This window comes from Eulemur rufifrons, chromosome 9, assembly GCF_041146395.1.
Source record: "Eulemur rufifrons isolate Redbay chromosome 9, OSU_ERuf_1, whole genome shotgun sequence".
Taxonomy (NCBI): domain Eukaryota; kingdom Metazoa; phylum Chordata; class Mammalia; order Primates; family Lemuridae; genus Eulemur; species Eulemur rufifrons.
In genome coordinates this window covers 15,754,799-15,772,198 of record NC_090991.1, presented here as the reverse complement: position 1 = coordinate 15,772,198, position 17,400 = coordinate 15,754,799, and the positions used below count along the sequence as shown (strand labels likewise).

At 40.2% G+C, this 17,400-nt stretch overlaps 1 protein-coding gene across 3 annotated transcripts in view; it reads left to right on the top strand.

Moving 5' to 3' along the window:
• VPS53 (VPS53 subunit of GARP complex) overlaps nt 1–17,400 on the top strand; it is a 137,544-nt gene that overhangs the window by 85,398 nt on the left and 34,746 nt on the right. For all 3 annotated transcript variants that reach the window (XM_069483508.1, XM_069483507.1, XM_069483506.1), the window contains 4 exons: nt 2,769–3,011; nt 4,926–5,073; nt 14,129–14,211; nt 15,162–15,240. In XM_069483508.1, coding sequence (XP_069339609.1) covers nt 2,769–3,011; nt 4,926–5,073; nt 14,129–14,211; nt 15,162–15,240 — 553 coding nt within the window. The remainder of the gene's footprint in view (nt 1–2,768; nt 3,012–4,925; nt 5,074–14,128; nt 14,212–15,161; nt 15,241–17,400) is intronic.

The window sequence follows — 17,400 nt, the reverse complement described above, 5'->3', positions numbered from 1 at the left end:
TGTCTTAACCCCTGCAGCACCTAGATCAGGACTTGAGCCTTTACTCGATTGTACTGACTTTAGGGCCTAGAAGGCACCTCCTTGTGATTCCTTTCAGCAGGTCGTTGTGCCGTACAACCCTTTCCCAGTAGTCATACAAAAAGATCTTATCAAAACTCAGGGTAGTGTTTAGTGCCTGGAAGAAATCAAAACCTTTTTTTTGCTTTTTTTTTTTTAGTTGAATTCATTTGTATCTTAGAGCCCACTGAGCCTTCCACATAGTAAGTGCTCGATCAGTATTTGGTTGGATTGGATCATCTATCCAAAACTAATGAACCTTATCCATTCCTATTCGGGTAGCTTGTACTCTTCTGTGAAACACTGACGACTTATTTCCTAAGGTCTTATATGGCAGTGAAGCGTGCTGATGCAAAGTGGAGGATGGAAGAGGAAGGAGGGTTTCCATGCCTGATTTATTTCTCATCCACTCTAGAGAACGATGTCAAAAGTAACGCAATAGACATTCTGCAAAATGTAGATCTTTAGAGTTTTTTGAAGTAGAAATATTCTTTATGCTCTATGATCATAATTAATTTATCATGTTACTCACTGGGTTGGCACTGAAATAGGAAGGGGAAGTATCCATCTTCTAAGGGAATAGATGGGTAATTAAACACTTCAGAGCTCTGGGCCGTGTTTTGGTTGGCACTGTTGTTTTGGAGATTAGAATCTCTCATAAGAAGACCAGTGGAATCTTTGCCTTCTGTTACATGTTCCCCTCCACTACACCAGCCCCTGTCCCGTCTCCATCTTCCCAGCCCCCCATTCCCATCCCTTAGGAATAAAGTGTGGAGCTTGATCGGCTAAGTATGAATGGGGCACCGGCATGAAGATTAGCCCCACACATAAGCGTGAGAGTGGTCCGGGGGCAGCAGAAGTAGCACAAACATCATTCTTACTCTCAGGGAACTTATGATAACACACATGCAACAGAAGAATCTCCTTTCACCGTTGGTACCAACTCCAGCTCATTAGAGGTGACTGGCTGGAGTGCTGTCTCAAGAAGGATTCCAGAATTAAAAGAAAGATCAGTGAAAAGATGGGTTGTTGTTAATTAGCACTGCCTGCTGTGGGCCTAGGATGGGAGAAGGTTGGCATGTTTCTTGAGTACGTTATGTCTTTACGTTGCATAGTAAAGTTTAAAAAAAATGTGTCAGGGAGTGACAGGTGATAGAGGTCCCAACCTGAGGGACAGGCTTGGTACGAGTCGATGTTGTGCGAGTGATATGAGCTGAGCTAGGGTGAGCGGAGGTGGCGGGAGAGTGTGTTGGCCAGGGAGACATACAGGCAACGGCCGGGAGGAGGGGGAGCAGGGGAGCCTTCGAGAGGTGACTCTGGCTGGAGTGTGGGGTCAGCTGTAGGGGAGAGGCGGGAGATTCAACGGAAAAGTGAGGGGAGGAGAGGTTGTGAGGAATAGGGGCGGTGACTGTGAAGCTTTCCAAGGTCAACTAATGAGATCCTTCCCCCACCCCCTTTCTGACTATCAACACGGACAAAGACCTAGCCTAGGCCCGAAGTTCTTTGAGGGCAGAGTGGCCACATCTGGATATAATAAACTTTCAATAACAAAAGCTCTTGAGAAGAATGTCAATTTTCTCCTATTCCTGCTAATTAACGGTGTGTGTGTTTCTTGTCTTTTTCTCCCTGACTATTATATAAATACATTTCTGAAACACAGCTGGATTCTTATATCCCTACACAGCAACCTAAAGAGATGCAAAATGTTAAGGGTGGTGGCGACTCCTCCCATTTTCACACAGCACAGCTGTGCAGAGAGCAATTACGGCAGCCCTGCTGGATTCTAACTGGTGGTGACTCAATACAACCGAGACAAATTCAGGGGCGTTTGGGTGGGAAATGGGAGAAAAACGTAACCATCATCCCCACCGTGGCCTCGGACAAGCCTGGAGGTGCTCATACCCTCTCTTTTCCTAAGACTTTTTTATACCTAAGAAAAAACCACATTAAAGGAGAAGGAAAGAATTGGAATATTTTTTACGGACTCTCTTTGTTTAGGCATCTATCTCTTGGACACAGTTACGTTCATGATGTCTAAATATTTTCTGACTTCATAAATTTGTTGTGTTTTAGGAAGTAAAGTGGTTAAAAGCATGAGGCTTAGAGCTGGGCTGCTTGGTTTTGAGTCCCATCTCCTCCACTTTCTTGCTATAAGACTTTGGACAAGGAACTTAACTTTTCTCTACCTAACTCTTTGAAAAGGATAGGACTAGTACCTACTTCAAAAGGTTTTTGTGAGAAGTAAATGAAGTTCAATGAGATGGTACTCATAAAATGATCACCACCATTATTATTTGGGGTTTCCATTTGTGGAAACAGGAAATGGTACTAATATGATAGTAAGACCAGTACTCCTACTTAAATGGTAGATTCTAGGCTCAGCTCTGCCACTAAATTGTGTGACAAACTTTCTAGGACTTAATTTTTGCATCTTTTAGAGGGGCTAGTAATACCCTGTCTTACTCAGAAGGACTTAGGTCAAATGTGATTACGGTAAAAATGTATAAAGCAACACACAAATGCCAAATTTTATTGCTGCTGTTATTGTAGGAGTGGTGGTGGTGGTGAATGATGATATTGATAAAAATGGATCCAATTTTAAAAGCATTAGAAATGATCATTCGTGGCAGTAATTTATGTACATTGCAAAAAAGCACATTTGCTTTATCTTTCTTGAAGTAGACTAACATTTTAGGTTTTCTTTTTCCTAGGAACCTTGGAGAGCTGATAGATCGGTTTGTGGCTGATTTCAAAGCCCAGGGGCCACCTAAGCCCAACACTGATGAAGGCGGTGCCGTGCTCCCCAGCTGTGCTGACCTTTTTGTCTACTACAAGAAGTGCATGGTGCAGTGCTCTCAACTCAGCACGGGGGAGCCAATGATCGCTCTGACCACCATCTTCCAGAAGTACCTCCGAGAATACGCCTGGAAAATCCTCTCTGGCAACCTGCCCAAGTGAGTCCTGTTCTTCATGGTCTGAGTTGTGAAGTTAGATCCAAATATACCTAAATATGGGAATCTTTAAGGAAATCCACTCTGAGGTTGTTTACTGAACTACTAAGAGTATCCAGGGAAGAAAGCCCTCTTACTGAGTTCCCAAGGGTCTGAAACTATTTCCTCTCTAATGACATTCCACAGCTGATCAAGACCATTAGAGGAAATGCCCACACTGGCTGCCAGTGTAGGTCAAATCTTACCACAGTGGACTCAAGGGAATCAATCCTATTATATCTGTATCTAATTGACATGGATTCAACTATAGATACTTGGCAAAAAAAAAAAAAAAAATGTGGTTATGGTGGAAATAACTATTAAATAGCATAAGCAATTTCATTCAAGCCTCATTCAATGAGACTGTGTCCTGGAATGATAATTAGACATAAGGCATGAATCTGCTCTTCCCTCAGTCTGGTTAGGTTCCAAAGTCTCTCTTATGGTATATGCACCTTGGTGTGCTGGACAAAGCCTAATGTTTAAAGATGCCATAGGATTTGGGCAGAGGGCTTTGCATAACATAGCTCCTAATTTTGGTGACTCTACTGTATTATTCTGGGACATTAGAATATTGCTGTATTGCTTATTACTTGAAATAAGTAGGTCACTCAACTAGGATTTTTGAGGTGTTTTGGTTATACGGCAATTTCAACTGTAATAGAATATGACCTAAAGTAATGCTTCTAAATTTAGTATTTCCAAATCATCCGCAGAGCTAAATCTAACAGTTCTAGCATTAATTTCTGCCATTGTCACTAAAACATGTCACATATGGGAGTTACATTTTTTGGAAGAAAGAAGATAAAATCCTTTGTTCTCCAGGAGCTATGAAGTGACAGGCATGTTTTACTAATGAGAACTTCTTTGACTATGATAAAAATTATTTTTAAATTTTTAATAACTTTTGCCCTGATTATCAAGATAATATAAATTTATCATAGCTTAGAAAACACAGAAAAGCACAAAGAAGACAATAAAAATCACATGCAATCTCACCACCTGGAGAAAACTTCTTTAACTTTTTGGTATATAATTTTCCATTTTTTACTCATATATATACACATACATAATACGCATGCTATGTGTGCTTTTGTTTGTTTAACAAAATTGAGACTATCCTGCTTATCATTTTATAACCTGGTACTTTCACTTAACATCACCCTATGAGCATTTTCCCGTGTGTGTTAGTCTGTGTCCCAACAGGAAACGAATGGCATCCTCGGCTGGGATTTTGTCAGTAAGGAGACTATTTAAAGAAATGGGGGCAAGGTGAAAGGAACCAACAGAGGACTCTGAAGCATCCAAATACTAGTGGGTGATTGTTACTACCTTAGAACTCACTCAGGAGCTGGGGCTGCCCCCAAAAAAACTGTAATCATAAGAGGATGTATGATGCTTTTTGGTCTCTTGAAGCAATTAGGGCCTTGGGCAGGAACCGTGTCTTAACATTCACTTATGTCCTCCTCCACAAGCAGACATATAAATTCCCATGCAGACTTTTCTTAACTGAGAATAACAGTTGTGGAACTAGCTTTTGTGCTACAATGGATCCTAAATGAGTTCCACATATCAGGAAATTCCAAGCTAAAGAGAGAGGCGGCTCAGCAGCCTTCTCTGTGAGTATCAGATCATAGTTAGTGTAACTAATTACTGGCTGACTCTTGGAATCGCCTCTTCCTATTTCTGATGGTGAGAGAATCTAAACAGAGGGTAGTCAAGGTGAGGTCAAAAGGAAAAGGATTCATTGTATATGGTTTAATTTGGGCCACGTCCAGCCTTTCCTTCCCCCTTTTCTTTGTCCTAAAATGTGCAGTTTCCAGTTCAGGAAGCAAATTAGAAGTTCTGGCCTGACTAGTTCCTGTTCCTTTTCCTTAGAACCACAACCAGCAGTGGAGGGCTGACCATCAGCAGCCTCCTCAAGGAAAAGGAGGGCTCAGAAGTAGCCAAGTTCACCCTAGAGGAGCTCTGCCTCATCTGCAGCATCCTGAGCACAGCAGAGTACTGTCTGGCCACCACCCAGCAGGTGAGCTGTCCCGGCTGCCCCCTCACCACCTCCTATCCCTGAACTATCTGGGCTGCATAGCTCAGTAAGTAAGAATATAAGTGCCTAACCAGGCCACATACAACCTTGGGTAGACCAGTTGGCCTCCCACAGAGGAAAACTGGCTGTCCAGCCAGAAGACTGCCCAGGCAGCTGTCTTACAGAAGGGCCTTGTTAAAAGGAGACAGGGCAAGAAAGTATGACTGGTCTCCTCCCTGGAGTTGTGTAAGCCACTCAGAGAGGGCATGACCTCTTGAAAGTAGGTCAGTAGCACTGTCTCCCATATGAGAAAAGCAGTAACAAACTTGATGACACTAGGACCCAGCCTCTGGTGGTAATGAGTCACTGGCAGTGATTCCATTCTCAGATGTGTTACTAAGCTAAGCAAAATCCTTTGGGCTTTTATGTGTCTCCTATTTACGTAGCATTCTTAATCTGCCCAAACAAACAACCATTGTTTGGGATGCTGATGTTCAGGAGCTGGGAAGCAGGAAGGGGCAATGCCTCTACTAGAGCCCCCCGAGTGGCAGTAGTTTGGCAAACTGATTTAGCAGAAGGAAGACCCAGAATAACTTTCCATTCAGCCTTAGACATGGGATTAAAAGTTCCTTTTCACATTTGGTCTGGGAGTCACCTAAGGCCAGGAGGAAGAAAATATTTTGGGGCTGTTCTGCTCTTCCATCTTCTTTGTGTTTATTATTTAGATCATAGGAAGACAATCATAAATGATAGTTCAGACAGTACAACTTGGAGCTTTTGTGAGCCAGGGTGAGAATACAGGAGGCCAAATAGGAAGTTTGCCCACAAAATCTCCACAGCCGAGGGTAAGCCAGCCAGAGGCAGAGATAGTAGCATGCTCTCCTTGGGGATCTGGTCACTTTGAGTTATGTAAAGGTTTGGCCTTGGAGATAGAGGCAGTAATCCATTTAGCCCCAAGGACCCCCAGGGCAGGACAGCAATATCTGTGAGGGCCTCCAAGGCAGGGGTCCCAGAGTTCTTTGATGAAGAATCAGTGTTTAACTATTCTGTGTGTGTGTGTGTGTGTGTGTGTGTGTGTGTGCAGAAAGACATACATACCTACAAGCATTTTACTTTAAAAGTAAAATAACCATAGTCCAAAAAATAGTAAAAATAATCACTCTTAATCTCCCTCAGATAATCATAATAGCAATTTATAGTATTTTTTTCAATCGTTTTTCATAAACATAGTTTTGTGTGTTATAATCCTAATTCACTTTTATATCCTTTTATTGTTATTAGTGTCATAGTATTAGCATTTTTTCTGTTGCAAAATGTCTTTATTAAATCATTGTTTATGGCCACATAATATTCTATTAAGGGACTATATCATAAATTATTTAGCAATATCCCTAGTAATTGTTTATGCTACTTCAAATTTTTGCTTTTATAAATAATGCTACAAAGAATATCTTTTTGAATATAGCATCCTAAATGGTTTGCGTTATTTTTCTAGAACAGATTCTTTAGAAATTCTAGAAGTATTAGTGGGTACTTTTATTTAGTAAAAATTGTTTTTACTGATTATAAAAGTAAATAAATTCTTAGAACCTATATTGTGATCTCTAGATACCATTTTCCACTAAAAAGAACCAGAGATTCCTAGAGAAATGACTAATTCCAGGTCTAGGTCAGGAAATGTACAAGATGAACCTAGAACATCATGTCATACAAAAAGCAAGAAAAATATCAAAGACATTGTGTCATCTCGAAAGACTCAGAAACTATAGTGGATTGAATTGTGCCCTCCCCTCAAATATTTCCAAGTCGAAGGCCCTAGTACCTATAAATGTGACCTTATTTGGAGATGCGGTCTTTGCAAATATAATTAAGTATCTCAAGATGACATCATTCTGAACTTAGGATGGCCCTTATCTAATGAGTGTTATCCTTAGAAAAGAGAAAAAGATTTAATACACAAAGACAAAGGGAAGAATGCCATGTGAAGATAGAGGCAGACATTGGAGTGATGCATCTACAAGCCAAGGAACACCAGAGATTGTCAGCAAACACCGGAAACTAGAAGAGAGACATGGAACAGTTTCTTTCTCAGAGCCTCCAGAAACAACCAGCCCTGCCAATACCTTGATTTCAGACTTTTAGCCTCCATCAAATATGTTTAAATCTATTTTGTTGTAAAGATTTTTCTTAATTCATTTATTGCCTTTGAGGATGCTGAGGAACGACTGATATGAATTAAAACTGGTAAAGAAAGGGAAAGTTCTTACCCTGCCTTTCCTATATGATATGTACCTCAGGATAACCAGATCATTTACAGTGGGAAGTATGTCTTTATGGCAGAAGTTTAGTTAATAAGTGAAGAGGAAAAGAGAGACTATCTAATGGAATAATAGATCTGGACTTTGAGCATCAGTGGCTGCTGACATCACAAAATGAGAGACAACTAAATATTATGTATCTCCTGATAGAGTATGTAACACCATCAATGAAGTACTTTTTTGGAAAAAGAACCTGAATCAGATTAGGCTTCTACACCTACCTACCACTTTATAGGAAATATAAGGGACAGAAGAAAATGCCAATTAATACCTGTGGATGCAATCAGCAAAATCCAAACTGTGGGAAGATCTACAGGGACAAAGAACCTATTAACAGTTTGGGGTTTTTTGGTTCCTTTTTTTGTTTTTGTTTTGTTTTTTGAGACAGGATCTTGCTCTGTTGCCCCAGGTAGAGTGCAGTGGCATCATCGTAACTTACTACAACCTCAAACTCTTGGGCTCAAGTGATCCTCCTGCCTCAGCCTCCCAAGTAGCTGGTACTACAGGGACGCGCCATGATGCACAGCTAATTTTTTCTATTTTCAGTAGACGCGGGGTCTCACTCTTGCTCAGGCTGGGCTCGAACTCCTGAGTTCAAGCGATCCTCCTGCCTCAGCCTCCCAGAGTGGTAGGATTACAGGTATGAGCCACCGCAACTGGCCTAAGAACCTAGTTTCTTTAAGAAAAAATTGTAGAGAAGCAAAAAGAAATAGAGAAAGAAACCAAAGAGACTTAAAAATCTGAGCAACAAAGAATTGGAAAATAAAATTTAAAAAACAGTGTCAGTAATATATCAATATTGGTTCATTGATTATAACAAATATATTGTTAATAATGATGTGGGAAAATGGGTATGTAGTATATGGGAACTATTTGAACTATCTTTGCAATTTTGTATAAATCTAAATCTGTCCTGAAGAGTATAGTTTATTTTAAAAATACTATTTACAATAGCAATTTAAAACATCATGCTATGGTTTGAATGTGTCTCCCAATGGTCATTTGTTGGAAACTTAATCCTCAATGCAACAGTGTTGAGAGGTGGGACTTTTAAGAGATGATTAAGTCATGAGGGCTCTGCCCTTGTGAATGGGTTAATGCCATTATCTCAGGAGTGGGTTGGCCATCACAGGAATGCATTCTGATATAAGAACGAGTTTGGCCCCCTTCCTGTCTTTTGCCCTCCTTCACTCTCTTGCCTTCTGCAATGGGATCAAATAGTAAAAGGGCCCTCACCAGATGCTGGCGCCTTGATATTGGACTTCCCAGCCTCCAGAACTATGGGAAACAAATTTCTTTTCTTCATAAATTACCCAGTCTGTGGTATGCTGTTATAACAACACAAAACAGACTAAAATGCATCAGATACCTAAGAATAAATCCAAAGAAAGACACTGCTATGGTTTATTCCCACCAAATCTTATACTAAGGCTTGGTCGCCAATGTGGCAGTGTTGGGAGGTGACACCTTTAAGAGGGTTGTTAAGATCGATTAATGTTTTTCTTGCAAGACTAGATAAGTTCTCTTGGAAATGGATTAGTTTTCATGGAACTGGATTAGTTACTGCAAAAGCAGGTTGTTATAAAGTGAGACTGCCTCTTATGTTTGCTGTTTTCACACATTCCCAATTATCCTTCCATTTCTCCACCATTTTTAATGCATTATGAAGCCCTAACCAGAAGCCACCAAATGTGCTTACCCAGTCTTGTCCTTCCCAGCGTACAGAACTATGAGCCAAATAAACCTCTTTTCTGTTATAGCAACACAAAACAGAACTAAAATAAGACTAAAACAGAACTAAAATAAGACTAAAATAAGACTAAAACAGACTAAAATAAGACAGAACTAACGTAAGACTTCTACCATGAAAATACAAAATGTTGCTGAGTGAAATTAAAGACATGAATAAATGAAGAGGTATACCATGTTCATGGATTGGAAGACTGTGTTGTTAAGATGTCCATTTTCTATAAAATGATAGATTCAACACAGTCCCTTATCAAAACTCCAGCAGGCTATCTTGAAGAAAGACCTAAGAAACATTTACAGAGAAATGTAAAGGATCCAGTTACCAAACAATCTTGAAAAAGAAGAAAACAGTTGAATGACTTACACTACCTGATTTCAAGACTTACTGTAAAGCTATGGTAATCAAGACAGTGTTGCACTGGTGTAATCATAGGCAAATAAATTAGTGAGACAGAATAAGGAATCTAGAAATAGACTCACATGTATACGCTCAATTGGTTTTCCACAAAGGTGCCAAGTCAATTAAATAGAGAGAAGAAAACCTTTTTAATGATCATAGTGGTAACAATAGATTATACATATGGAAAACAACCTCAACCCCTGCCTCTTACCATGTCTAAAAATTCAAGGTGGATCATAGACTGAAATATAAAGCCTAGAACCATAAAGCTTCTAGAAGAAAAACATAGGAAAAAACCTTCACAACCTTGAGTAGGCAAAGACTCCTTGGTCAGGACATAAAAAGTGCTACTCACAAAAGAAAAAAAATTAAATAAGTTGGCCTTCATCAAAAGTAAAATTTTCTGCTTGTCAAAAGACTACATTAAGAAAATAGATAAGCCACAGACTGAGAAAAAATTTGCATCACGTATAACTGATAAAGACTTGTACCCAGTATATATAAATAACTCCTAATAATTCTAAAAAGGCAAATTACCAATTTAAAATGGGCAAAAGACTTGAACACACTTTTCACAAAAGTAGATACCCAAATGTCCACTAAGCAAAGGAAAAGATGCTCAATATTATTAGTCATCAGGGAAATGCAAATTAAAACTGACATAGCTATTAGAATGACTATAAAGTCAAAAAGAATAAGAACATCAATATTGAGAAGGATATAGAACAACTGGAATTCTTATACATTGGTGACAGGAACATGAAATATTATAACCATTTTAGAAATGGAAAGCAGTTTGGCAGTTTCTTTTTTTCTTTTTTTTTTTTTTTTTGAGACAGTGTCTCACTCTGTTGCCCAGGCTAGAGTGAGTGCCGTGGCGTCAGCCTAGCTCACAGCAACCTCAAACTCCTGAGCTCAAGCGATCCTCCTGTCTCAGCCTCCCGAGTAGCTGGGACTACAGGCATGCGCCACCATGCCCGGCTAATTTTTTCTATATATATTTTTAGCTGTCCATATAATTTCTTTCTATTTTTGGTAGAGGTGGGGTCTCGCTCTTGCTCAGGCTGGTCTCGAACTCCTGAGCTCAAACGATCCGCCCACCTCGGCCTCCCAGAGTGCTAGGATTACAGGCGTGAGCCACCGCGCCCGGCCGGCAGTTTCTTGTAAAACCTTATGACCCAGGAATTCCATTCCCAGATATTTTCCCAAGATAAATAAAAATATAACCACAAAGAGACACATACAGGGATGTTTATAGTAGCCCCATTCAGAACAGCCCAAAATTGGAAGCAATCTAAATGTCCCTCAACAGGTGAATGGATAAACAAGTCGTGGTATATCCATACAGTGGACCACTATTCAGCAGGAGACTGAACCACTGACATGCACAGCAACATGAGTGAATCTAAAAAACATTGTGTTAAACAAAAGAAGCCAAACATCAAAGAGTACATACTATATGATTGCATTTTCAGTGGTCCCCACCTTATCCATGGAGGATACATTCCAAGACCCCCAGTGGATGCCTGAAATTACAGATAGTATAGAATCCTACATATAGTACACTGTGTTTTTTTCTATATAGTAACAAAGGGTTACTGTATATAGTGTGGATAGCTGGACATATTTCTGGAATTTTCCATTTAATATTGTCAGACCATGGTTGATCATGGGTAAGTGCAACCTTGGAAAGCAAAACCATGGATAAGGGACTACTGTATATTACATTCAAATACTGTACAGGCAAAACTAATTTGCGGTGATAGAAATCAGATAGTGGGGATAAGGATGAAGTTGGCTAGAAAGTGGCAAAAGAGCATGAGAGAACTTTCTAGGGGGAGGGAAATGTTCTGTATCTTGTTATTATTGGTAATTACGTAGGTTGTATATGATTGTCAAAACTCATCCAACTAAACACTAAAGATCTATACATTTTTAATATGTTAATTATATTTCATTTTTCTAAAAGAGACTTAAGAGACATATGAACCAATTGCCATGTATGGTCTTTATTTGGATCTTAATTAAAACAAACTATTTTAAAAATTATAAGTCAGGCCAGGCACAGTGGCTCACACCTGTAATCCCAGCACTATGGGGGGCCAAAGTAGGAGGAGCACTTGAGCCCAGGAGTTCAAGACCAGCTTGGACAATGTAACAAGACGTTGTCTCTACAAAAAATTTAAAAATTAGCCAGGTGTAGTAGCACTTGCCTGTAGTCCCAGCTACTCAGGAGGCTGAGGCAAGAGGATTGCTTGAGCCCAGAAGTTTGAGGTTGCAATGAACCATGATGATACCACTACACTCTAGCCCAGGCGAGGTCTGCCTCAAAAAAAAAAGAAAATTGTAAGACAATGAGGGAAATATGATCACTGACTAGATAGATATGTGATGATTGATGTTAAAAGAATTATTAATTTGTGTAGGTGTGATAATGGTATTATGATTATGATTTTTTTGGAGTACTTATCTTTTAGAGATACATATCGAAACATGTACAAATGAAATGATAGAATGTCTAGGATTTGCTTCAAAATAATTCAAGATGTGGCAGAATAGGTGAGACTGTAAACGAAACAAGACTGGCTGTATAGTGACAATTGGTGACACTGACTTGGTACATTGCACTGTATTTTTGTAAATGTTTGAAATTTTCCTGTTAAATATAATAGGATAAGTTATATACACTCCTAAAAAGTTTCAAATATTACAGAAACATACACCTAAGGGATAAAAGTTCCCCATAATCTCACCCCTCCGAAAACCACTGTTAACTACTGTTAAAAATGTATATCCTTCCAAACATTTTTTGTTGTATCTTTTTAAATAAAAATGGACCCATACTCTACATACTATTCTACAACAAAGCAACATTGTTCTGTTTTTACCCAAATCACAGGCATCTTTCCATGTCAGTATTACCTCAGCCTTTTTAACACCTGCACAGGGTGTTCCGTTCATTCTTTTCTTCTTTCAAGAGATCTTTATTAAGCACTTATTAAGTAAGAGGCTAATTAACAGTGTTAATTAACAGTGGCGAATGGAGTAGACAGGTTTCTTTCTGGCATGGAACTTAGAACTAATAGGGGAGCCAGATAATAAACAAGCCAGCCAGCCAAGATGGAACTTCACGTTTGAGGTGTAAGGAAGGAACAGACGTGGCCGTGTTAGAGTGAGGGAGTTGCCTGCCAAAGGAGAGTGGCCAAGAAGGGCCTCTCTGAGGAGGTGACACTGAAGCCGAGACCTGAGTGTTGGGAAGGAGACAGTCAAGGGAGGAGCCGGGACGGGCTGGGAAGTGAGGGAGCTGGCTAGGAGGGTGAGTGGGATGCACTTCAGGGAGAGGAAGTAGGAAGTGTGCAGGATGAAGGTCCTGAGGGAGGAGGACCCTGGTGTGTCCCAGAAACTTAAGAGGCTAGTGTCACCGAAGCCTAGCACACAAGGCAGAAAGTAGGAAGATGGGGACAGAGAGCTAGACAGGAGTCTGGATTTTATTTTCAGTGTCATGGGAAGAGGCCTCTGAAGAGTTTGAGCATTGTAAGCCTGTGCCATAATTTGTTTCATCAATCCTTTGTAAATACACATGTACATTGTTTCCAGTTTTTCAATAATGTAAAACAGCACTAGAATGTGAGCTTTGTGAGAACAGGATCTTACCTGTTTTGTTCACTGAACAACTCTCTTACTCTGTTACACGGCTGGGCACAAAGTAGGCTTTCAGTAAATACTGGTTGAATCGATGAATGCTGCATGGAGTGTCTGTGTATCTTTGTACATTATTCTCCTTATTGCATTGAAGTGTATTTCTAGATGTGAATTGGTGATTTAAAGAGTGTGTATATTTAAATCTTTGGTTTCTTAATAAATTGCCTTCCAAAAAGTTACACAATTTACACACCCCTAAGGGCATTTTTAAAATTTAAGGCAAAACATTAGTTATTCTTAGAGTTTGTGTAATAGTATTAAGAGTGATGATGAATCAATTCCCAGGGATATTTTCAGGTATTTACAATTTCTGGTCCAATAGTATTTTTCTTTGAGGCTGTGGGAGCACGTTGAGTGTTTCTATCCCAGACTATAGGCTAATGAAGGCAGGAACCACGTTCCTTTTGTTTACTTCTGTATCTCCAACACCTTAGCAAGGTGCTGGGCCCATAGCATTATAGCACTCAGTATTTTAGTTGGTTTTACTACCGCTTACCACCAAAGGTTTCCAGTGTTGATGGGTAAATCTGCAGTTCATGGTGCAGGGAACATCTTAAAATCAGGGTCTTTTCAAAATCAATGATATGAATTATAAATGTATCAAGAAACAAGTATAGCACAGCGCTGAAGGATACAGGTTGAAGGAAGTTTGATTCCTGGCCCTATCCCTGACTGTCTAGGATAGGCTCCTCCTCCATTTTCTCATCTGTAAAATGGGGATAATAATAGAATCTTCCTCACAGGGATGTGAGAATTATTATAAATGAGTCAATACATGAAACATGTCTAGAATTATGCCTGAATCATCAACCTCAGTAAAGATGAACTGTTATTATTATGGTACTCTTTGGATAATCATTAAGCACGTTTCTGTTTCATTTTCTAACAGCTAGAAGAAAAACTCAAAGAAAAAGTTGATGTAAGTCTGATCGAACGAATCAATCTGACTGGAGAAATGGACACCTTCAGCACGTATGTACCTTGCACGTATTTGCTTAAGGCCTGCCCTTTCTCCTTTACCAAGCGGCATGTCTCAGGCTGTCGGCTTTAGCCACTACAGAACCTAAGAGGTTTCCAGGGCCTTCTGTTGGATCCAAGTTATTCTCCAGTAGCCAGTAAGAAGCAGCGTTAGAACTGGTGCAGCTGCCTTCCATTCTGCCTCCTCAGATGCAATCATCCTTTTAGCATATAGCATCTTTATCGTTGCACTATCTAGAATAACCAAAGAGAAGAACTTCTGCCTTGTTCATCTCTGATCTGCCCCCCCTCCCCCCGCCAAATCCACAGAGAGCCAGGCCCACCTCCTATATTTTAGAATATGAAGCGTAAATGGCCTGGTTTTAACCATTGGGGATGTAAGAGCGTGGGTGTGTTTGAGGGGCGAGGGAGGTCCGTCCAAGAAGTTCAAACAATAAAGCCTTCTTGGAATATTTCTTTCCCTGTTATTACCTTGTAATATTTTTATTGCAGTCAGTTTCCGTTCTACTGCTATTAAATGAAGATAGGCATGGGCCAAGCTTCAGCTTTCACATTAACCACTTATTGAGGAAAAATCAAAATTCTCTTTCTTAGTTTATTTCTTCCCCTTTGCTTAACTTTGTTTTCCTTCAGTTCCGAATTAAATGTTTTTTGGAAACAAGTACTTCAGGAGGACAGTGTGAAGAGGGGTTCTTGGGGTGGTGATTAGGGAGACTAGCCATGGAATTTTGTGTCCTGATGAGACGGGGCACACCCAGGTAAGACCAGGACATGAAGAAAGAGCCACCCTTCTCCTCCAGTGTCATTAATTAAAGCCTGAGCTTTTCTGATGAAATGGTGAACCTAAGTTTTACATGGGGGCTAAAACATTTGTAAGGGGCTATGTTAGTCACTTAAGCAGTCATTGTTTAAGTTGTGACCACAGTATTTTGTTTGATCTGCAGTGTCATCTCCAGCAGTATTCAGCTGTTGGTGCAGGATCTGGATGCTGCGTGCGACCCTGCCCTGACCGCCATGAGCAAGGTAAGTTGTTGAGAAATGGCCCCTTACTAGGCTTCCAAGGGTGGCCCGAGATGGTCTCTATGGGCCCTTGCCTGTAGCTTCTTCAGGCTCTTCTGTATCAGCTGAGAGAAGAGTGGAAAGACCTGGTGGGCTCCCTAAGGCACTCAGTTTATCTTACACCTGAGTCAATTGCTTGTCCTTTCAGAATGAGACAGGGAGAAAATGCGTTTGGTGAGTCTAAAGGAGATGTCTTTGATTAGCATCTGACACATGCTAAAAACCTTAGTGTGGTCTCGCCAGAATGGATGTTTTTGTTAGCACTTAAGGCTGTAACTTCTGACTCATTCTTCATTCTTGCCCACTGAGAGGTTTTTCCGACTCTTTCTGCGCTCTGGTGCCAATGCAAGATTATTTGATCAGGTTGTGGACTCTGGTTTTCTAATATCGTGGTGGCCCATCAGTCAGCCCTTGGCCCTCAAGTCCCCTTCTTTGGCACTTACCAGGTACTATCTTGTGTTGCTATTTTTGGATTTTATGTGCCTGTGCCTTTTCTTCCTAAAAGAATGTATTATAAATTCCTTAAGTGCATGGGCCATGTCTTGTGCTGCTCTTTATCTGTCATATTGTCTTGACTATAGGAGACTCTCATGTATGTTAATTTAGCTAGAAATGGGCAATTCTTTACTTATTTCTAAGACCAAATAACATGAAGCTGCCCACCCTAGAACCTTCTAGAGCAGGGGTTGGCAAACTATAGCCTATGGACCAAATCTGGCCCACTGCCTGTTTTTGTAAATAAAGTTTTATGAGAACACAGCCATGTTCATTCATTTACATATTATCTATGGCTACTTTTGTGCTACAGTGGTGAACTGAGTAATTGGAACAGAGGCCATATAGCCCACAGAGCTTAAAAAAATAATAAAATATTTACTATGTGGCCCTTTACAGAAAAAGTTTGCCAATACCTATTCTAGAGTCATAGGCTCTTGTAGCATTCTTGCAAATTCTGGAGAAAGAACTTCTCTGGGGCATACTAGCCAATAGCAGAGGGCAGTGGAAAGAACACTGACTTTGGAGTGAGACAGAGCTAACTCTTCCAGTTTCTCCTTTGGGGGTGTTGAGCAAATGACTTAACCTGTCTGGGCCCAAGTTACATCATCGGGGACTACGTATGTCCTGTGAAATGTGGATATCTGCCTCTTGGAGTTGTTGTAAGGATGGAACATGAAGAAAGTGACTGGTCCGATGCCAGTCACATAACAAGTGCTCAATAAATAAATCTCTTTCCCTCTTGTCAGGAGAAGTGGCTGTGTCACAAGGTTGTGCAAGCAGACATTTGGTCTGAATTTGGTTTTGCAGTAGATTGTAAATATTTAACAAAAATAGGATTAAAACCAAAACTTAGGCTTCGGGGTCTTATGAATCGAAGTGGGAAGTCCTGAAATAGCTGATGTCACAATTTTCTATTCAAAAGGCTGATCGTTTCACCAATCAGATGCTGATAGGCATTTCTAGTATTCCCAGCATTTATAGGCGGAACACTGTGAGCAGGCAAATCAAGGCTAATCCATTTTCTTAGAGGAACATGGCTCTGAGGATTCATTTTGCAGGCCCTGATTATCCCCTCGCTGCTGGTAAGCGTTCTCTACATCCTGAATGTGATCTGTTCCAGCTGCCATCTCTCCTGAACTGCCACACACTTTCGATTGGAATGCAGCTGGCAAAAGAATTTTTACATTTACTGAAGGAAGAATGGAATTTTTTTTTTTTTTCAATAAAATAACAGTTGGAGAGGGTTTAACACTCCAGGTGTTGCTTATATGAACCATTGGTTCATTAGGTGGATTTCTCTCATACCTCCCCCCACCCCACCCCACCATCCATTTCTCCCCCAGACCCACACCAGCAAATATTAACAGAGACCATAACTCCAGAATCTTTTGTTTATATCATACGAAAACCACAGACTTGGGAACACAGCAGCTGGGAGGCCATTACTTTTGTCTGAGTCTTCTGGAGTTCTAGCAAAATGAAATCCATGTGATGGAAATAAACAAGCCAAGCGGTCACAAATTGATTCAACATATGCTCTCTGTTATTTGTGCCTGCATCCTGTTTTGTGTAGTTTCTTCTAGGATAATGAGTATTTCTGTCTCTGATTCTATCGTTTTTGCCACT